Raw genomic sequence first — 21,949 nt, forward strand, 5'->3', positions numbered from 1 at the left:
ACAAAATTATTGCTAGTATCCTTTGGTAAATTGGGAAGGTTTCACAAATTTTTTTTGCGATCCCCTTTTTTCCCTATAAGGATTCCTCAGAGAAAAAACGGACTCGTAACAAACATGGCGAAATCCGCAAGAGTGCGTTCACAAATAGGGAGGGGGTACGCGTCAATCACTTGCTCTATAGTATAGTATAGAATATTATAGTATAGTATAGTATAAAATAACAGTACAGTATAATCATATTCGGTATACCAAAAAAATTAAAGTACAGAATAAGACAACATACCAGTAATGAACTAAAATATATCACAGTAACTTAAAACATATTTACCTACACAAAACAAAAACATACCTAAATCCAGAGTTGAAACGAGCTTTACGAGAGCTTGAGCTTTAGCTCAAAAGCTCACTCATTTTGTGAGCTTTGAGCTTGAGCTTCGCTCTTTTTGAAAAAGTGTGAGCTTGAGCTTGAGCTTTTGCCTCATGAGCGGAAGCTCACGCTTGTGGCGCCATCTAGCGGCCAAAATTGAAAGTGGTTGCCGAAATGAGACAAATCTCCGCGTTTGGAGGTGGAAAGCTGTCTGTGCTACTTGCTAATAGCCTAGCCTATACTAGTTGCTTATGCTTACAGTTACAGCTTAGTGATTGAACTGAACAAATAAAAACATAAACTTGTGAGTTGTGTCTTAAATATTGGTTTTCTGTAGTTAATAGCTTAATTCACACTAATTTTTGTTCAAATTAAAACCAGGAAATCTGAAACTCAAAGTCTTAAACTCTTTAGAGAGTAGCGACTAATGAGAAATGGCGTCAAAAAAGCGAACAGCTTCTACAAGTTTACAAAGTCAAAGTCATGTGGGTGCTGTAGGTGGTGATCAAGTTGATTGTGAAACTGTAAATGTAGAGAATAATGATTCTGGCAGCGATGGGCATGATTCTAACAGATTTGTCATTCTCATTCAATGTTAGACCATTGAGCATTGACCGCTTTCTCATGAAAGCAAATCTGAAAAAAATACACTGTTTTGATTGTCAGTTGTCAAAGGTAATCTATTAATAAAATGAACTTGGAAATGAGCTTGAGCGAACGTGAGCTTGAGCGAAGCTCAACTTTTTTTGTGTGAGCTTGAGCTTGAGCTCCGCTCACTTTTAGGCCGTGAGCGGAGAGCTTGAGCTAAGCTCACGTTTCGGTGAGCTAGTTTCAACTCTGACCATTTGAATATACTAAATACTAAACATTTAATATTAAATATACATCCAACAACTAGATTTGAACCTTGATCCTTTTTCTTAACAATCCAGTGCTATACCACTGAGCTAGCAGAGTAATGCCTCCATATAAATATTTTGCAATATCCATATACGTATTTAATCTATATTACAAATTAATGACGGCAACATTGCATTCCAACAGTTGGCGACATTGTAATTTAAGCATAACATTTATTCAGTTTACAAGTAGATACAGATCAGTTCAGTATACTTGCTTCTCTGAATTCAGTAAAAGTATAGTAACAATAAAGTATATTTGGTCGGGTAAAATAGACTTTATCCAAAACAGTAATCTACAGTAACGGCCAGGAATCGGGGTATCTCTCTGAGTATTTGGGAACTTGGGTCCTCGTTCCAAGTCAACAACCCACAGGCGCCTCGGGACGTTTGTCTCAATATAGTGCTGCGACTGATGGCCAATTTTCCAAACAATTTTTCCACTTTCCACAATTTATTCACAAGTTTTACACAATTCTATGCCAAACAAAATCACATATAGTTTCGATCTGCTGGAGAGTGGAGACTATGCTAAAATGCTATGCTTTCTTACTTCAAGTTCTAGCTCATTGTAAAAAAATGTAAAGATATTGTGGATAGTGGAAAGAATCGTTTTGAAAATTGGCCACCAGTCGCAGAAAACGTCCAAATGTACCTAAATCCTGTCAATCAGGTGATGCTGCTGGCAAAAAAAGAAGTTTTCCAAATATAAACGTTGTATGGCGCGCCACCATACGGCTTACGGCATTGCCCGCGCCTGGAACCACAGACTAAGAGGGTTAAGAATACGAACGGCTATAAACCCCTGTAAGCTATGCGCGTCCTATGCCGTATGGTGGCGCGTCGAGCATTAGATCTGAAACGAATTATTTTTCCTCGTTCAGCATGCACTCTTTTGGGCGAGTTACCAAAAGGACTCCACCAGGGTTTACGACTTTTGGTTGCAGGTTCCCGACACTTGGACATCTGGCACACGACGATAGGACATCCGCCCGACGACGTTTGAACTAGTGGTTCCCGACATTTGGACACAACAACTAAATGCTGCGATAAACTGCGATGCTGCAATAAACAGCTAAATGTCAGCGACGAAAAGACTTCCAGTTCAACGACGAGTTTCGAAAACCGTTTCCATTACCCGGCTTCAAAACCCGGTTAGCCCCGATATCCTACCCGATTAACCGGGTATTTCCCTAAAATTTAGTCACGCGCTTTGAATTTCTGCAAAAAAACCTTTTTTTTTTTTGCTTATCTCCCTTTTAATTTAACTTGGCGCTTTGCAAGCCGCCATTTTCCAAGATGGCGGTGGGTATACCCGGTTTGCCCATCAAATCCGCCCAGCCTACCCATTTTGGCAAATAGGCTACCCGGATCGCCCGTGGGCGACTATTTATCTATTAACGGCGACTATTTATCGGCCCCGCGCCAATCGGGGAACTTTTTAGTCGATTGGGTGCGGGGATGATCTTTATCGGTACGGTGATTTCGGTGCTCGGTGCGGTTATATCGGTGATCGGTGCCTTCCCCGATTATCAATGAAAAGTGATCTAAATTGGCAGTTGCCCTGCGGCCAACAAGAACAAAATGTGACCCTAGTCACGTGATTCTCGTTGGCCTATCAGAACGCAAGGTCACTGGTAAGACTAGCCCCCTATGGCTGAAGCGGTGCTACCGGTGCAGCACCGATTATAGCACCGTTCTGCACCGAAAAAAAAATCCCCGTACCAAACTTCCCCGATTCATTTTTTTAGAATGTGATCGGGGCCGAGCCCTAGTCCGTACAATGGGCCATGGGAAGTAAACACTAAGTAGTCAAAGAGAGATGAACAAAAGGGCCACAGCATACCGTTTTGCACAAAAATGTTACTTGTACACCAGAGACAACGTGGCTGATATCGGTATTAAACCTCATCCCCTCCCATCATATGAAGGTGAAACATGCAAGACTATATACCGATATCCAGAATTTAAAATAAGAAATTTATTTTTAGTTAATAAATATGATCTGTTTTTGTCATACGTGGACTTTCTATCAGAAAGTGCAGAGGTGGCTTCTCGTATAAGACATTCAACCAGCGTGGCCTCTGCTGCTTCCTGCTCAATCGCAGCCTAGTCCATTGCAGAGTTGTGAGTCTGCGGGTATACAACATAACTTATTCGAAATCCAAGTAATTTTAATATGCTTTAGCACTACTAAGTTTTAGTTCACCTACATCTGCAGACTGCAAATGAACGATTCATTTGTGTCTTCAACCAATATTATTAATATATATATAAACATGTTTACGAATGAGCTCTTGAACTTGTCTCTTTCGCATTTCTTGCCGTACACACAAAGGACGAACCTGTATATAGTAATTGAAGTGCTAAATATAGATTTTTTTTTATTTTAATTTTATTAAACACCACAAATTGCACAGAAGCTTATTGGGGAAGCATAGCAAAACGAAACAGAAAGCCAAAGAGAAAAAAAAATGTTTCCACTTTCCAGCAGAACAATACACCGTACGGTCTTAATGAAGAGTCCGGGTTTTTTAGCCAAAGATGTAAATGAAACCAGAAATTAGTGAAAACTTAACTTGTAAAAGCACTCAAAATGATGGTGGTAATGGGGACACAGCACTTTTAACAGTACACGAGTCACCAGCCGTAAAACTGGATATTCAAAATACAGTAATTATAATTTTGAATACCTTAGTCTGGCCTGGTCGTACCTTTGCCTCTCGGTGCAAAATACAGAAAGTAGACGGGATGCATGCAATACAATACTTTGCAGCCTTGTACTATTTCATCTCGCCACTTACATGCACTTGCTTCCTAAAGACAAAGGAGTCCATTAACTAAGTATCCTTGCCTGTTGTCTTGATGTTTTTTTTTTTAAGTTTCGGAGGTATTCATATCCCCCCCTTGAAGGAGGGGTCCGCACTGTTGAAGGCCCGGAGCCACATGCTTCCGAAAAAGTTGGGAGTTTTAGGTTTGTCAAAGACCAATACTGGCAAGTTATACTCTATGCCATCATGTTTAACCTTGACAAACAAAAATCCTAACAGTTGTTCCCACTTCAGTTTGTTTTTCACTCGTTTCCCACGCAGAATATCAATCCAATTCAAATCTCTTACTTTGTTGCCGTACCACTTGTTGTAGTTCATCGGCTTCAACGTCGGCCCTTCAAGCTCCTCTTCCCAATAGACTTTGCTTATGCAGGCATAGTTACAATTACTGTCTTCTGTCATCTCTATTGGTTTCCCATTTATTTCGAGTGCTTTTGTATTCGTGGGTCGTGTGGATAATATTTTGGAAAGTTTGGTTTTCCGTGAACTTGGATTGCCGTTGGATGCTTTTGGTTTGAGTTTTTTAGGACGTATAAACCCATGTCGTTTCCAGAATTTCTTCTTCTCTACTAGCAAAGACACCAACATCTTGGCATAGGCCCTTGATACTTTTAAATCTTTCTCCAGTTTTTTAATTTTTTGTTCGAATCTTTCTTTTGTTTGTCGGTTTTTACTTCGTTCGGCGTCTAATTCTGTTTGCATTTCGGCCATGATATTCTCTTGTGCCGCAAATTTTTCTCTTGCTTGTGTAATTGATAGACGCAAGGCCATGTCACCTTTCTCGATTGCGAGTTGGCATTCGGCGTGCATACGTCGTGTATTCGCCAGCGCAACATCTCGTTCCTGTTGCAGTTGTTTCAGTTGGGTTTCATACGTTTGCTTTTCTTTCTCGTCGAATTCGGTTGACACGATACCAGTGGTATTCTCTTGTTCAGACGGAACTTCTAACTGAACGACGTGTACCTTCTCGGCTCCATCTGGGTTTACTTCAGACATTTCGTTTTCAAAATTCTTGTCCGTAACAGAGGCCGAATCTAGTGAAGAATTTTCCGCATCGGTCTGCTGCTTTGGGTTTTCGCACGGTTTTGCCAATTCTTCTGTACCGCTTTGCATCACAGCAACGTGGCTTTCAGAGATTTTGGCAACTTTTTCGGCTTTTAGTAGTTCTTCCTGCAGCAGATTCTTGGTCAGTTGAAGTTCGTGTTCTAGTTCCTTACGTATCGCTAGTGAAGCTTCTAATTCTTGGTTTACTTTCGTTAAATGTCTGTTCGTTCTCATTAAATCTGATTTGTAAACATTCCTCCAGTATTTAACTTCTGCTGAAACTTCCGATTGGCTTTTCTGGTTAAAAGACGGTTGACGTCCTTGCCTCGTTGTGGACACGAGTTCTTCCATTGCCATTTTCACGGCTGCAGCTTGCCATTCACGCAAAGCGGATCGAAGTGCAAGTTTTTCACATTTGCAGCAGTTTTCGGTTTCATGGGCTGTACTGTCCGGTATAATGGGCTGATCTGGTTCCTTCGTGCAATCGTCGAGCGGAGTTGGTTCTGGGTTTTCTGGTATGCTTTCGGTATTCGAATTGCATTCTGGTGCTGGTTGGGGGATTAATTCCGGGGAGAGGATGTCCAAAAAATCCTGAAAAATCATTCCCCAAAAAAAACCAATTCCCACTAAAATTACCAAAAGCATATCCGGGGAGATTTTCAAGTCAAGCAACAAGACTGAGGAAATGGCGTCCATTTTGCTGTTGGTATTGATAGCCAATTATTAAGTATCATAATTTTAGGGTGATGCGCCCTTTATAAGCTTGAACAATTTGGTCGCCGTAACCATTCAGATACGGCTGTTTTTCGGGAATATTTAATTCTTGGTTAAACCAAACTCAATTATCTTACTGAATTAGCGTCTTCAACTGATTTTTTCATGTTGTTCAAACACAAAAATTCTTTTGTTTTTCCATTTAGTTATTGAATTTCAGTTGGAAGTGATGACGGTATGGACGTGTACGTTTTGCGCAATACAAAGTTGCGCAAAAACACAAAGCTGATGCATCAGCTGATTGAGAGTTTGGAAGTGGATGGATGTAGCATCGGTGCATGCGTGCCTAAGATTTTAAAAGTTTTCTCATTTTTGAAAGTAATAGGAGTTGGTATTTTTCTTGCTAGTACTTCATTTTGGCCAGTGAATTTCTAAAGAAAATAAAAATTTATTTAGGAAAAAGGGAAAATTTATCGTTACCTTCCTTCACTATTGCTCTGTTCTATGAATCACCAATAAAAAGCCGTTATTTCTGCTAAATAATGACCATCGCGTTCTACGTGCAAATCACCAATGCATCGGCGACCAGGAAAGATGTACTTAATACGATCGGGTAAATCAAGGAGCAACGTGATTACGCAGTATTCCAGAGGTACTGCTCCTTGATCACATATATAATATACATATTTCAGTACTACTAAATGTAAGGGCGAGATCGTTTTTGCGCTGGCGATTTTATAATGCTATTTCGCAAAATGGCGTGGTGTAACTGTAAAGAAGAAAAGAATTTCTAACAAGCGAGTATGTAAAATGCAAGATCACCTCAGAAAATAACTTTAACAGTTGGAGGGGAGACGCCAACTTACTTTCCAGTATCCATCTAGATTTGGAGTAACCAATGGCGTTTCAGTTACTTGATCGGACGCTTCAGTTCATTAACTAAAATTCTTCAGCACACCAACAAAATATTTATATCAATTCCAAAAATGAAAATGAATTGTGAAATTTGTAATGGCAGCAAAAAGAGAACGGAAATAGAAATAAAGAACCATTTCGATAATAACTTCGAGCCAGTACGCAGTTGGTCTGGGTAAAGACACTTACAATGTTAGTATCCATGTCGTCATTCTACGTAGCTTCTCTGGCGCAGATTTGGAGCAATATCGTTGGAATAATTAGACTAACAATCTGATAAGTGAATACGTGCGATTCTTAACCAGAGAAAAAAATTTCACTATTCTTTTTTTTTTTTTTTTCATCAAATTGTTGTACAAGTCGAGTAAATCATGGGTCGAATCAAGGGATGTTCAGTTCCAATGGACGACGATCACAGATTATGTAACGCAGAAGGGACCTCAAAAATCTAGCTATGACGATGAAAGGATGGCGGACGTAACGTTAAAGCAAGAGCTTTTGCTCATGAGGCGAGAAAATTAAAATGATGGTTTCGGGAAAAATAGAAATTGTTTGAGTGCTTACTACCTGGCCAAAATTCTAGCACTCGGTTCAATTTAATTTCAGATTTTTAATTAGTTTCAGAAAATATGGGAGAGCTGAATAACGTTACGTAGATTTGTTGGAACGATGAGGTTGTGAATAGTGATCGGGGAGGGGACTTGAAAACTGCGTTACATAATCCCTGAACGTCGTTTATTCTATATGGTAACATTGAATGAATAATGGCAAAGAAGCCTACTGCAGCCTCATTTCCTCCCGTTGTTGTAACTTACAGTACGCATGGGAACTTTAAAATTTGAGGCGCCCTGTTGTTGGATCTGATAGGCTAACGGATGGATTTTAAAACCATACAATCGTGGGACAAACTGATTGGTTGGTTTTTTGGGTCTATATTCAGGATGGACCATGAAAAGCATGTGAGGGAACCCTGTCCCAAAATATGCCCCATCAGTGTGGTGATGACGGGAAGATTTGGGAGTATATACATCCATACACTTTGGACAATATAGCTTTACCATGGCTTCACCTGGGACATCAGATAACCCTGCAAATGCAAACCAAAGATCAAAATGGATAAACCTAGCATCTTACAGCTACAATCACTAAATTGATTTACCAATTGGTAACATGAGCTGATTTTCACAATACACCCTTGGACAATGCCCAAAATCTCCAGCATGATACTTCTCAAGCATTTGCAGAATCCCACGATTTGTTAGAATGTATCTGGCATGAATCAATCCATACAACATTTCAGCAGCTTGTTCTATCAAGTCCGACTGATTGGGGTTGTCTTCAACATCATCATCTTGAAGACATCATTGAAACAACTGTTATCAAGAACATAAAATGAACTAAATGCTGATTCTTACCTGGTTCTAAGTCCAGAATCATATCTAGTGCTTGCCGATAGTGAGGAACTTGTTCATTTAGTCCGGTTAAGTTAAACTTATCTTGGATGTAATCTTCATCAACCTGTTGGGTGACAGAAATAGTTGTACAATTTATTAAATAAAAACATGATTATTTCACATTTTTATATAAATCTGGCATTATTAGTGAAAGTCTCTCATAAAATTTATCTTCATCACTACTAAAAGAAGTTGTACTAGTTGGCCAATCAGAATGTAATATGATCGTGACCGTAATGATTTTTCTGAATGGATTTTAATATTAACTCACCTCACAAAAGAATTCATTTCCACGTAAACCACAAAACCAGGAGATCCACGAAACTTCTTCGGAGCTGCTCATTTTTCTGTGGGCGAGAAAATTGTGTCAAAAACGTGATGCTGCCCGTCGGACAAAGCCGTTGATGTAGTTCACAAATCCAAAAATCAATGATTTCTATCCTTCAGTTTACTGAATACTGATTGCAATGCGCGCCCTCTTTCTCCCCTATCATAGCCTTTAGCGTGTGCAAACTGTGCACACCTCTCCCTTTACTATCCGTAACGTGAAATAACTCTCCCATTCTAATGGAATACTCTCAGTTAGATTCGATCGACGAGACCCCAATCTACTCTGGCCCTCCTTAAGTTTCATTTTGCAAATTGAACTTTAATTATATCCGTCATAAACATTACAGCTTACTTAGTAAATCTTACCTCTTCAAGCCTCTGTTCGCCACCCTAACAAATATGTGCTAAGTCTTTCGTTTTCTCCAAGGCCTTTTTTTCTGCTAAGGTTTCCTTTCTGAACGCTAGCGACACCTATTATGAAACGTCGTTGGCTTTCAGTTACCGAATATTTTATAAATAATTTTGCTAGACAGAACAAAAACGAAACCGGAAAAACAAACTTGTTTCTGTGTGTGCAGATGTTTGCTAGGTTTCTTTGTTGTTGTGTCGATATATCAACGAAGAAATTGGTATGATTTATACGACTAGGTCTAGATTGCAGTCACGCTAACTATAAACCTTAAATTTATTCAAATTTTACCATCTATTTACATTGGAATATAAAATTGAAAAAAATAAATAGTAAATATTACAGAGCAAACGGGAGGAGTTCCATATTAAAACACGTATTAAGGACACGCAACTGCGTTATATATATTACTTCTAGTTGAGAGATTGACGCTAGATGGCTAGTTTGTTTATCTTTTACGTATTCCTTCGTTATCTGTAGTCTTGAGCGTACTGGGTAATGATATTCTAATGTAATAATCGTTGAAATTATAGTAAATCAAATCGACATCGCAACGTTAAGAATCTAGCTGAACAGTGAAGATGTCATTTGGCTTTCCTAGTGAGGAGGATGATGACTTTTGCTCGCTATCGAACAAGTAATCCTCACGATTTAATATTTTTTCCAAGAAATTAATATTCAGAGTTACTTACTCTTTTGTGTTCCAATTTCGAAATCTAATTCCATCTTAGTTCGAATTTAGCTTCAATTTTTCACGAGTTGGATGTCCAACAATCAAGTTCAAAGTCATTGGTGTACACAGCACCTAAACAGCCTACAAGTAAACCGCTTCTGAGCAACATGTCTCAAGCTGTTGTTGTCGCAGCTGCTGTCATGTGTTACAAATTGTAGGGTACATTAATCAAAGATAATAGTAAGTCATATAATCTTTATTTATCTGAAAAAAAAACAAAAAAAAACAAAACAGAAACAATGAAAAGTATGAACCACTTCCTGGGAAAATAGGAATGGCATTGTTGGGTGAGAATGAAAGCAAAACTTACCAAATGATTCTCTATCAAGATAAACAAAGACCCTTAACAAGTGCAAGGATCACTTCAGAGTTTATGATTATTGTAAGTAGTCACCATGTTGATTCATTTAAATAATTAAAATGATTAATGCTTTATTATTGCAGAGCCAACCAAACAACTTTTGTACATTCAATGATGATTACAGCCAAAACTGGGCAGTTTTATTTGATACAAAAGAAGTTGCTCAAAAGTTTTTAGCTGAGGTAAGAAATGATAGTGCATGCCCTTTTAAATATTGAAAAAAAAGTGGGTGTTTATTGTGTTCTAGATATGACTATTATTTATGATGATCTTTGATTACCGTTAGATAGATCACATGAAAAAAATGTTGGTTGAGCCCATAAACAATTCAGTGGCTGAATGTGTCATTGCAACTGATAAAATAGATGGACCGGTATCAAGTCTTGTTCAAAACCGAATGCCTGGCTCAGACGGATCGAATAAAACTAAACTTATGTCGCGGTAAATAACCGATAAATAGTCCAAGTCGCTTTATAAAATATGTGTCTGTATTCCAAATAACTATAGCATGGCCAAACTTGGTCAGCCTATTCTACCCTTAAATGGAGCGATCGTGGCGGATGATAGTGATCACGAACAAGTATTAGCGCTATTTATTTACCGTCTGTATGTCGCGTTCTTCCTTTAAACATTTTGTGTTAATGTTACCAAAGGTAATACAGTCATCGCCGGAGCCAGAACCACATAAAGTACGAAGTAAAGCTGGGAAACCACCCCGACCTGTGCCTACTCCCAGAATAGTTGCTCAACCTGATCGGTGTGATTTCAATAGTGCCTTTACTTCTGTGCTCGTTCCATCGCATCAGCCTTCTACAGGGCAACAACCATTTCCTGTGATGCAGTTCCTCCCACCTGCTTTTACTGGAACAGTGGGTGGTAATAGCCAGCATTTTGATACGTTAATGTCGGAAAACAGGATGCATAGTAGTGAAGTTCGTATGCATCTTTGTCGTTTGACTGACAAGATTGATCATTTACTACAAAAGGTAACTGTATGCATGCTAGTTAGCTTGATGGTATTAATTATTGTCTGTTTGTTTCGGACAACTTCTACAAGACTGGCGGTTTCGATTCCTATCAGAAAGATCGCTATAAACCTTCAGAAGGGCCATATTGGGATGCATTGACGACTGGTTTGGAGAAGCTTCAGGTTCAGTCAAACGAACACGCCAACACGCTAAATCTTATACTAGGCGAGATATCCGCCTCAAGTAAGAGAGACAAGAATTCCGCTAATCCACTGGAGTCGCTGGATCATTTACTTGCCAGCGAACGACAGGCATGGGCTGCAAACCAGAAGGAGCTTGATGGCACCATCCAACGTCTAAAAGAAGAGAACAATCGATTGCTTCATCAAATTGAGGAGAAATCTGAACGGGAAAAAGAGATTGGCATTCGAATACAGCAACTTCAAGACGAGAATGTCCGTTTTAAAGAGGATCTCAAATCAATCACCCATAGTCAGAATGATGGAACGCTAGATCAGTTGCGAAAAGAAAACACGCAATTAGCTGCTTTGTTAGATGCATCCTTAGTAAAGGAGAAAGAAATCGCAAGCCAACATGACCAGATGCAAGAAAAGTTAAACTCTTACGAATCAAAATCAACCAAAGTTGAAAGCCTTATTTTGGAATCTAAGCGGCTTGCAGAAGAAAAAAAACAACGAATCTCTCAACTTCAAGAGCATATTCAAAAATTGGAAAAAGATTCCTCAGACGCCAGGAGCGTTGTCGAGGATCTCCAGTCCAAGCTTAAAGATGCTGAAAAGGAAATTAAGAACAAATATTATTCTACTCAAGAGCAGGGATCCTTGGAGGAGCAAGTAAAAGTTATTATGAACAAGGTGTACAAAGAAATTACAAAACAATTCATTCCTGGGGAGAGCTACGCATTCCATTCCATTAAATCAACCGTTTCAACTGTCATACGAGTAAAGAAGATTATTTGTTTGCGTTATAAAATCACCTATTTTTTATGTTGGTATCCCTTACAGGATGTTACTTTGGCGGTTTTGAGTGGAGAATCAACAGCAAAACCGATGCTTGATTCGCAAAAGGTGGACGAGAAGGAAAATGATTGCATTACGCCCGTAGTGGAACAAGTTTCTGTGGAAGCAGTGGACACGGCCATTCAGGAAGATAATGGACCTACTGTTACAGAGGAAAATGGGGACAGCGTTCAAGAAGGGATTGTTCAAACACTTCAACCTGAGAATGAAAGCAAGGAACGTTCTGTTTCATTCCTAGAATCGCTACATAGTTCCCTAGCAGCGGCTAGTCTGCAAAACGAACATGAAACAGTGTGGAAGCCCGATCCTCCCCCACCCCCTTTATTTGATGACTTTGATAATGAAGACGACTGGTTAAACTGATGATGTAGTGTTGTTCAAAGATTATACTTACTAAGAAGAAAATGAGTTACAGATTGAGACAACATGGCAATTATTTCACAATTAGGAAATTTTAATCCTTCCCTAACAGCTCATTTTGTTTATCAATCATGACTTTTTCACCTTCAGAAACATACAGCTCAGCCATGCTGTGAATTTGTTGCTGAACAGAGTGTGCTAGATCAGAAGAGACTTCCTTTTCTTTTTTCTTTACTTCCCGGATGTATTTATTTTGTATGTCTCGGCAGTGATCCTTAAATTTCTGGAACAAAATCTTTGCATTTTTGGCAAGACTTTCACGATACTCTTTTGTAACTCTGTTGCAAAAATAAGAAGTGATAATTTTTCTTCATGTCTGTAGCAAATAGACCATGACGTACTTAGGAACAGGGATGAAAATTGTTGTCCCATCCTGTTGTGGGTTCAGACCCATTCCAGAATCATTAATAGCTTTTAGGACATCTTTCATTACTGTTGGAAAGCCTGATAAATTGACTACTATTAGTTGGGATCCCTTCCTTCCAATCTGCGCAATTTCTTGAAGTGTATAAGTTTCTCCTTCAAAGTTAACTTGAAGGTTCTCAATTGACCCTAAAAAATTTTTCACAGAGATTAAGACATGCTTGATGACGTCTTATCACAATGTGCACAAGCTGTTTTACCAGATGCTGAGCGCAAAGACAAATGTTTCATATAGTCACTCTTGAGTTGATCAAATCCTTTCTGAAGATCTTCTTTTAACCTTGAGACATTAACAAGTTCTCCTATTTCAGTCTCATTAACAGGAACTGGACCTTTTTTCTCTTAACAGTTGAAAACAGAAATATGATAATGCATTACTTGCAATAAATGTATGTATATATATATTTTTTACTTTTGTCGCCTTTTTCTTTCCCTTTGGAATAGAATCGTTCGCTTTTAAAATTAGTATTCCATTGGTTGATGACTGACCATCTTGTAAGTGATGTGGTACCAAGTGTTGAAAAATACCTTGCAATACTAACCTTGGGTTGGTGCACGGCATTCATTGATTGCAGTCCACCATTATCACAAGAAACTTTTTCAGTCTTTCGAAATAGCCGTACAGCATACCTGCCAACAACATTTTGCAGGTTATACTTGCAAAGCAAAAGAGCCGGCTGATAATACGACATGTCAATATTGACAAACTGAAACTGTAGCGTTTACGAAAAACTATCGCTCGTCTGCTAATAATTCCGCGCAAGGCTTTTTCACGATTCCAAAGTTTTTGACGAAATCAGAGTCATAGACCCCTATGACTCTGACGAAATTGAAATTCACATTTCCCTATTAATAAGTCCACGCATGGTAGTTTTGCCTGCACCGTGATCATGGTCTAAGATTAGATTGATTGTAATCTATGATCTATGACTCTGCCGTGATCTATCTCACTGCAAGGCCGGGACGTCGGGACTGTATTTATTCCAGAAATGTTTGACGGGATCCCCCTCAAAATAAATTTTCCTAGAATGGATGTGATCAGTCCATTGCTGTTTGATTATTATGTGCCTATGATAGAATGTTAGCGAAGCCACATTGCCTGCTGTGCCAATTACACATTTTTTTTTGGGCGTGCGCTGTTAAACTTGACACACCATGCTCTAAAAAAACAGTTGCACGTTTAATCTAGATTTGAACTGTATAGATAATCTCAAATGTGGTTTTGGTAGGAAATGACACACGAAAATTCTCTTGGAATAACATAAATTGATTTCTGAAGGGAAAATGTGTCTTTTAAAAAGACTTTGTGCGTTAAATTCTGTGGCCTGTACAGTGACATTTGTCCATTGTTTTAAAATAAAATTCAGCTTAGCTGAGTGATTTGTAGGCTACGGCAATTCGTCTTGGCAGGTCGTACCTGTTTCTGTTTCTGCATATGTTACGAAAATATTCAACGACGAACACAACATTTCTCTTTAGTTTGTCTAGCTTTACCGCAAAATAATAGAGATTAGGTGCGCTTTACTGTGTAAAAAAAATGCGATAAAACGTATAATGAAGATATACGAAAAGACTTCGCGCGTGACTGTATAGGTAGTAGGTATTGCCTACAAGGCAGGCACTGCGAATATAACGTTCCTATAAAAATGTCTTCATCTTACCAAGCATATTCATCTAAAATTATTGACCAAGTAGTCTTCCATCATAGTCTGCATAAACAAAGCGTACAAGTCTAAGTCGTAATAATTGTAAATTTACAATATGATACACACACATTGACAGTTATTAGCCTATCCCGTTCTAATTACCTTCGCCCGTATAAATGTACAAGGAACAACTTACGTAAACCACTCGTTCTGTTTCGTTACAAAATATTGTCGCATGGGAAAGTTGTTGTTAACGAAAATCGATAAAAGACCAAGGCGTCTGTAGGAAAGTAATCGTCTTTTAATATCTCGGCTGGATAGTGCTATCTCGTGTCCTCGCTCCGTCAGTATGCTTCCAACAGAATAAAGTATGAGTACTTCGTTAGCTCAATTTCAGTTGCACGCTGGCAAGAATAATCGTGAAATCTAATTCATTGACTTAATATGGAAATGGAATTTTTGCACGTCACCGTTCGTTGAAACTGTCATTTAACAAAAGATTTCATCACCTCTGCTACGTGTATAACATGTTCTACATTTTCGAATTTGTGAATAGGTTTGGAATATGGTCGCTTCATACTTAAATGGCATGACCTTTATACTTATTAGAACTGTTACGCGGACTACCTAATTGCAGTAGCCGGCCATTGTATATTAATCAAGGTCCCATTTGGATGTTTCAGAAATTTTGTTTTATATATTTAAAGCAACTTCATGAAGTATTGAGTGTTATATTATTGTAATACTATGCTCACTGTAGCAAGCGTTGGTGCTCTTTGTCGCAATGAGCAACCATGACACACAATAACAATAAAAGACTGCGGGTGGCACCCTGTAGTTTGTGTGTTGTCCTCGTTTAAAATTGGTGTTAACTATGCAACTAACAATAGGAGACGTATTGATAAAGCCAAATGTATGAAATTGGTGCGGATAGTGTTACAACCCTGCTCTAATTTGTTGTTATCTAACCTTTGAAACAATTGACAGCACTAACTGAAAAACTAACGGTAACTATGCGGGGTTTACGTGCTGATCCATTTATTAATCAAACGACACATGGCTGAAAACAAGGAGGGAAAACAAATACAATATACGTTTGAGTGATGGAAAAAAGTATGTATTGATTTGAATATGTATTGGAAATGAAAACCATTAAGTTACTAATTTCGCGCAAGAGGACAGAAGAGGTTTACACCAATAATATATCTGATATACTGTCCGGGCGTATATTGCAGCCCTTATTCCAAAAAGCGTTCGATCATAATTAAATACAAAAGCTTCCCGTGAAAAGGAATATCAGATCATTTCGAGTTGTTGTTTCGTAGAACATTTTTCAGTCCACTGTCCCCAAGCATTTCAATTTTTTTGTTTACATCATGCAATTAAAGAAAATGAATCGGCATGTATTTTTGGGGGTTTTTTTCTTGCTGCCTCATTCTTATCCTTCATTCTTCAGTCATGTTGGCTGGTGGCACTGACACGAGGAACATCAGGATCTGCTCGCCGGCCAAAACGGAGTCTTGCGTGAAAATGAAAATAAATTTATTGACATATTAACAGCAACAACAAAAAAAATACTCGTATAGCCTCCGCAATTCAATTTAGGGCAACTCTTACCGAAGTGATGGTGAACGGTCGGATTTCCGGACGACGAAATGGCCACGGCCTTCTGAATCCAATTTGTCTGCCAGCAATTCACGCTGAAGTAACAACTCGTAGAGGCTGGGCTGTTCGACGTTAAGACGATCTATGGCGTCATAGAAGATACACAAAAAAGGGATAGAGTAACATAATTGGTGGAACGAAAACCACATACCATCATCTAATCCAGCAAAATCGAATTTCTCAAACTGTATCGAATTGGCATTAACCCTACCTTCAGAGTAATCTTCAAAGCCAATGACAGGGGTAGGAGAGGCGCTGGCGACATTTTGCTGGCTGTCCTGATGAATTAGCAAAACCACAAAGGTCACCAGAAGAACAGTGCGCGCAGTCCAGCAGCTCATCTTCGGACAGAATTCCATTCCTTACATGATCCGTTAGGAAAAAAAAATCCGATATAATTATTTGTTTTTCTTTAATTTCCACATGTAGACTAAACAAATGGCTGAGCCGCTTATAACCGTTTTGTAAAGATGTAACGAAACAAACCTGATTGTGTTGAACAAAACGTGTGTCGCTCGGCAGTAATGAAACTGATGAAATCCTTAGTGTCCTGAAGCTAAAGCAGATCTGAGCACGGCTTCTCAATCAAGCGTAGTAGATATAGCAACGCCGTAGGCCCCCCACAATGCGATGCCGTACAGCGGGGCGCACGTCCAAAGGAACTGGTGGGCGCGCAAGTTCAACCGGTAGTAGCACGCCTGCTCATATCCGATCGTGAAGAATCCTATCTTGCATTCCATTTGACTCTTCCGATTTCTGCCACGTTATGGACGTAGAAATAAGACAAGTTCCAATAAAAACAAAAAAGGGAAGTGCCTGAATGATTTTGTGCGGTCTACAAAACGTGTGACTTTTATTCGGCAATATCAAGTGTGTGTAGTTTCACCTGCTTAGATGCTATGACGATATAATACGAAACAAAAGTTAGTGGAATTTTATTTTATTGTTTTATCGTTTAAAATAGATGCGGACGAAATTCTCATTTCCTGTGTGTGTGTTTTGAAATACACAAAAGGGCGATTCTCGGGTTATCGATCAAAATTGTATAGGCTATAGACCATTCGTTTAGTGTCAGCCTTATTTGATATTTGTATAGTCTTTGCTTAAATAAAAATGATAGATCCAAGTGTCACTAGGGTCTATATACATAAAGACTATTGAAAAATCGTCCAGGTTGTATTGTGTCTTATATACTGTACATATATATATAGGCCCAGGTTCCCCTGTGTATATTCCCTATAGTGTTCATACTCATGCAGCTTGTTTTGTTTGTTATTTTGTTAATATGTATATATGACTCGGCCAATACATTTCGGGCTATACTCCTGCTAGAGATAAGCCCAGCTTTAAAAAAAAATAAAAATAAAATACTGTACGTATATATAACTAGGCTAGGCGTATTAACAGTCTGCTATGCGTAGAATAGTAATCAACATAATGGCAGGCATAACTCGATTGAACTTTTAAATATTTAACTTAATTTGATCAAGCCTCTCTCTGCTCCCCTATTGTGGGGTATAAGTGAAACAACTACAGCAATGCCAGCAATAATCCATCCAAAAAAACTGTATGCCGCGTTCGATAATGGTTTGTTATCTGTTTTTCGAAAGTATAGAATTATAGACACAAATGCAATGTGTGTACTTTTATTTCCTCCACTCAAATGAAAATGTATCTTTGGGGTAAATATACTTGTATATAGCCAGCGTTCTATAGGTGATGCATATTTTAATTATCAACTTTGCGTCAAGTCCGCGAAGTTCCACGGCGAAAACAAATTCTCTAATTTTTCCAACTGAATTTTTGTGGCAAATGCCGTATACAGGCTACGTTTCTGGCAGAGTATTGACATACTGTCATAGCTAAAAAATAAAATGTGTCTAATTTAGGATAATACAGTAGGTCTTATTGCTGGAAGATATTAGGTTGTCACAAGTCTGCTCTTGGAATATCTTTTGCTACTGGACACCTCGTTTGTTACCTATACCTGCGACTAACGAGCCATAATTACAAAAATGTTCCATACCTCTGAACGCGTGTGTGTGGCATAGAATAGTGAGCAAATACTATATAGCCTACGCATATCCTTTACTAAGGTATCTCCATTTTCGTACAAGACTATTGGCTATTTCAAAATGCCAATTTGCAGCAAACTAATGGATCTATATTAACCTTCTGACGCACGGACCTTTTGGCGAACATTCGTACTATGTCATGTGGTTTCAATTTTCGTCTGCTGACGTACTTACAGACGAGGGGTTGGCAACTCCCTGGCAAAGTGTATACGAGATTCTCAATTTTGGCTTAGATTGACATTAGATCTTGGCCTAAGATTCTCAATTTGATTTAAGATTCACACAGGTTGAGGCCTATAGATTCAAAACTATTCTTAACATAGGTGTATACGAGATTTAAATCAGTTGCCAGCTCCTCGCTTACATATAAGGGTCGTATCATCGAGGTTTAACTCTCCATTCTCCTGGGTGTAGTGCACTTATACTTTATTCGACAGTTCTTACTGAATGGAGGATAAACTAAAAGGACAACAATATAAGTAGTCTAGCCTACGTACAGTATACGTAAGTGCAGTATTCATTTAGAAAATTGCATCAGCTGTTATTATTTTATTTGAGGAATAATATGCGCATCATTCAAATATTTAGTTGCGCGCAAACAAGATCAGCCCTTTTAGACATGAAATGCTTAGTATTTTTCGTTTTTTTCGACAGATTAACATTTAGAAACTCGTGAACTATTACAAGTTGGTTTCTGTATTATGCATATAGGCCTGATATTAAGGAATATGACGAAAACCAGTACCACTTTATAACGTTGATTCTCTCATCACTTATGATGGATTGTATTCTGCTGAGACTAGCAATGAATAAGCAACCGGAATAGGGGGTGAAATAAATTGTTAAGGATAGGCTGATTACTGCAGTCACACCACACCAATATCCGTTGTGCAAACCGAGTAGACTAAACACAGTAATTAAATGCAACTGAACTGGTTTATTATATATTCAATTTAGTAGAAACCTCAAACAACGCACGGCAATATTCCTAGGTGCTAACCTAACCTATAGCTGCGCCACGTCTTTTGTTGGGTTCTGCTAACGAACTTTATTGACTCTACTATACGAGAAGCAAAAGGAAAAGATCTAATTTAGAATAACACATCTGGAATTCAGCCATGCGAGTCAATTCGAAATCCTACTTTTCCCTAATCGAGTTAGGCAATCACCAGAGATTTTCTATCGGCTTAAGTGACAGCATTGTACATCTGCTGAATTCGTAAAGACATCAGGCAGAGACGACGTCTCTACGAGCGTGAAACAGCGTCACGTTGATTTAGCGCCAATTTACAGTACTATATTGTTTTCTTTCGTTTATATATTTTCAGGTCCATCGTTTACGCAGTCACAACTTAACACCTTCTAATACTTGATTGCGAAGCTCATTATTAAAGCATGTAAACTCGTGGAAATTTTAATTGGTGTTTATCTTCCAATGTTTTTGGTTTCTAATTGATTTCCTTCAAAATTGAAAATTGCAATTTGCTTAGTTGACGGTGAGGTGTGATAGATAAAGCTACTTAACGCTTTAACAGTATTCGGCAAAAACTTGTTTTATTGTCCGTGTTGTCTTTTTCAAATTAGAACGGAGCCGAGGAACCCTGAAAATAAGGTTAGGCCTATCTTATTTAATTAATAAAATATATAGAGAGCGCGTTGATGCGCACTTGTATAAAAATAAACAAACGCCGCATGTGCCTCGTTTTTATGGTAATTTATGCCGAAAGAAGGTAAATAGAAAACAGGTTTTAGAAGTTCAACCGCCAAGCATAAATTTTTTATCCCTGATCCATAAGATTATGCTAACGTTCACGCGCGTTCTTAAAGCGTACACTTATATATATAGTGCTATATTTTGAGGTATATGTATATAGCATGCCGTCTGTATATATAGACCATCACACTGGGAAAGCAATCTGAACCGTTCAAATAAGCCGAAACTCAATAACTTTGCCACAAAATATGCCGATGCTGAATGATACGACGTGAATGCTAAACACGGTTAAAAAAGCCTAAGTCATCTTTTACGTGCTATTTTTATTGCATATATGCTAGGTGCGTTATTTTCTATACCTTGCACGTTTATGAATCGTATAACGTGATTAGGACTAACAAAGCTTTGCAGAAATGAGTTTTGGCTTTGGTATAGGCGTTCTAATCTTTGTAAGCGTCCCGTGGGTTTGTAAAGGCAGTGGATCATTTGCTACAAAATTAAATGTTTCTGACACGTATTACACGTCGCCAAAAGCCAATCGTGTTATTGTTTCTACGTGTTGCTACCACAAGAATGCAGTTTACTGTTTCATTGATGATTCACGATTCCATTTCTATGTAGAACGTGAATTCTGAATTGCTGTTATTGTTGTACCAGCAGGGCAGTTTTAAAAAAGGAAGTTAACAGAATTCGAATTTTGTTTACTGAAGTTGATCATATGGTAAAAAAATTTAATTTGATCATCCATTAAGTATCCGACTCTTGTACGCTATTTCTGCATACTTTTGTATCATATATGATAAATAGTGGACTAAATTTATTTCTGGATCGACGGCCAGCAGTGTTTGCGTTATAATGCCTGTTTTCCAATTTTCCATGTTTTTGAAACATTCCGCTAGGATAAAACCCAATATAGACTAACATTGAAATATGCCACGTCCCCTTTCAATTCAACTCTTTAATAACTTCACTGTTATGTTCTAGAATACGAAATACAAATTTAAAACGTTTTTTTTCAATGTATCGCAATAAAAAATGTCTTTTTATTGCAAGGTTTATGTAAAGTACGCAGTTCAATGGAGTACTTCCGGTATAACATATAGTTGGGGCTGGTAAGTGTCCGTCCCCTGAAGCCCGAAAGTAGAAGGCATTAAATTTCATTCTATTAAATCACGACCAGTAACACCAAACGTACCCCATGCAGTTCTGTCTTCCGTATACAGACTGCAATAGACCGTACAGACTATACAATAGTGTCAGATTTACACAACACATCTCAATGATAATTCTTTCCTGTCTCCGCGTTCGACAGTTTCACCTGATGACTGATCAAGAACATCATCACGCGTTTTACGCAAATGAAAAAAGTTGTGTGGTTATAAGGCTGGGTGCTTTTTAAAAGAAAAAAAAAGTGCTATCTTCACTCTTTATTCATTAGCAATTGCACGTTTTAGCGGCTGTGTTCCGGTTAGTCCGTGACAGATGGCCAAGTTGCAAATTCCACTACATGTCGATCCACCGTATTAGCACAACAACGATTAAAAGTTTTTGTATAACAAAAATAAATCAAAAAGAAAAATGCGTGAATGTTGATGACTCTCTGGGAATGTATAAAAATTTAGTAAAAACAACCGAGTGCCGGCCAATAGAATGGCGGATTGCGCAGATCTTATTAATCGTTCAAATCCAATCCCACGTCAATATTATATTTTATAGCGACGTGACGCTAAATGACATCACCTATATAATTAATCGAACAGCAATGCTCTTTCTTATATCTGTTTGCTATTTCCTTTTATTTCTACCAAAACGAAATTCATGCAATTTGTCGACGCTAAGCACTTTACCGATGGGCCTCTCTCAACTTATTCAACCGTTGTTATCAAAGTTGCCAAACGGATGGTAGTTTTAAAAGTTTGTACTTTCTCACAAGCAAGGAAC

At 38.3% G+C, this 21,949-nt stretch overlaps 4 protein-coding genes and 1 long non-coding RNA gene across 9 annotated transcripts; 2 read left to right on the top strand and 3 right to left on the bottom strand.

Moving 5' to 3' along the window:
• The first annotated feature begins 218 nt into the window (after positions 1 to 218).
• Positions 219 to 1,032, top strand: LOC123476849. Its single transcript, XR_006651818.1, has 2 exons — positions 219 to 671; positions 749 to 1,032. It is a non-coding gene; the product is annotated as an uncharacterized LOC123476849 (long non-coding RNA).
• Positions 1,033 to 3,626: 2,594 nt separating this feature from the next.
• On the bottom strand, positions 3,627 to 6,864 carry LOC123477083 (syncoilin-like). Of its 2 annotated transcripts, none has more exons than XM_045180405.1 (2): positions 6,722 to 6,864; positions 3,627 to 6,645 (listed from the first exon to the last, which is right to left on the bottom strand). In XM_045180405.1, exon 2 carries the CDS (start codon positions 5,835 to 5,837, stop codon positions 4,161 to 4,163), a length of 1,677 nt encoding a protein of 558 aa, XP_045036340.1. In that variant the 5' UTR covers positions 5,838 to 6,645; positions 6,722 to 6,864; the 3' UTR covers positions 3,627 to 4,160. The 2 variants fall into 2 exon arrangements, with proteins under 2 accessions (XP_045036340.1, XP_045036341.1); XM_045180406.1 differs by having other exon boundaries at positions 3,627 to 6,624; positions 6,722 to 6,832.
• Positions 6,849 to 9,015, bottom strand: LOC116932331 (casein kinase II subunit beta). Of its 2 annotated transcripts, XM_045180409.1 has the most exons (5): positions 8,921 to 9,015; positions 8,496 to 8,571; positions 8,186 to 8,288; positions 7,930 to 8,121; positions 6,849 to 7,857 (listed from the first exon to the last, which is right to left on the bottom strand). In XM_045180409.1, exons 2-5 carry the CDS (start codon positions 8,565 to 8,567, stop codon positions 7,559 to 7,561), a joined length of 666 nt encoding a protein of 221 aa, XP_045036344.1. In that variant the 5' UTR covers positions 8,568 to 8,571; positions 8,921 to 9,015; the 3' UTR covers positions 6,849 to 7,558. The 2 variants fall into 2 exon arrangements, with proteins under 2 accessions (XP_045036344.1, XP_045036343.1); XM_045180408.1 differs by lacking the exon at positions 8,921 to 9,015 and having other exon boundaries at positions 8,496 to 8,681.
• A 44-nt stretch (positions 9,016 to 9,059) lies between these two features.
• On the top strand, positions 9,060 to 12,485 carry LOC116932329 (FK506-binding protein 15). 2 transcript variants are annotated; one of them, XM_032940105.2, is made up of 10 exons: positions 9,060 to 9,183; positions 9,497 to 9,600; positions 9,695 to 9,850; positions 9,931 to 10,078; positions 10,141 to 10,239; positions 10,344 to 10,498; positions 10,565 to 10,637; positions 10,711 to 11,043; positions 11,115 to 11,987; positions 12,051 to 12,485. In XM_032940105.2, exons 2-10 carry the CDS (start codon positions 9,545 to 9,547, stop codon positions 12,426 to 12,428), a joined length of 2,271 nt encoding a protein of 756 aa, XP_032795996.2. In that variant the 5' UTR covers positions 9,060 to 9,183; positions 9,497 to 9,544; the 3' UTR covers positions 12,429 to 12,485. The 2 variants fall into 2 exon arrangements, with proteins under 2 accessions (XP_032795996.2, XP_032795995.2); XM_032940104.2 differs by lacking the exon at positions 9,060 to 9,183 and having other exon boundaries at positions 9,297 to 9,600.
• On the bottom strand, positions 12,434 to 16,864 carry LOC116932330 (ribosome-recycling factor, mitochondrial). Of its 2 annotated transcripts, XM_032940106.2 has the most exons (7): positions 16,706 to 16,864; positions 16,371 to 16,580; positions 16,172 to 16,301; positions 13,539 to 13,585; positions 13,109 to 13,249; positions 12,827 to 13,037; positions 12,434 to 12,763 (listed from the first exon to the last, which is right to left on the bottom strand). In XM_032940106.2, exons 2-7 carry the CDS (start codon positions 16,576 to 16,578, stop codon positions 12,520 to 12,522), a joined length of 981 nt encoding a protein of 326 aa, XP_032795997.2. In that variant the 5' UTR covers positions 16,579 to 16,580; positions 16,706 to 16,864; the 3' UTR covers positions 12,434 to 12,519. The 2 variants fall into 2 exon arrangements, with proteins under 2 accessions (XP_032795997.2, XP_032795998.2); XM_032940107.2 differs by lacking the exons at positions 16,172 to 16,301; positions 16,371 to 16,580; positions 16,706 to 16,864 and having other exon boundaries at positions 13,321 to 13,707.
• Between the last annotated feature and the right edge of the window lie 5,085 nt (positions 16,865 to 21,949).

The sequence above is a fragment of the Daphnia magna genome, linkage group LG10, assembly GCF_020631705.1.
Source record: "Daphnia magna isolate NIES linkage group LG10, ASM2063170v1.1, whole genome shotgun sequence".
Classification (NCBI taxonomy): Eukaryota; Metazoa; Arthropoda; class Branchiopoda; order Diplostraca; family Daphniidae; genus Daphnia; species Daphnia magna.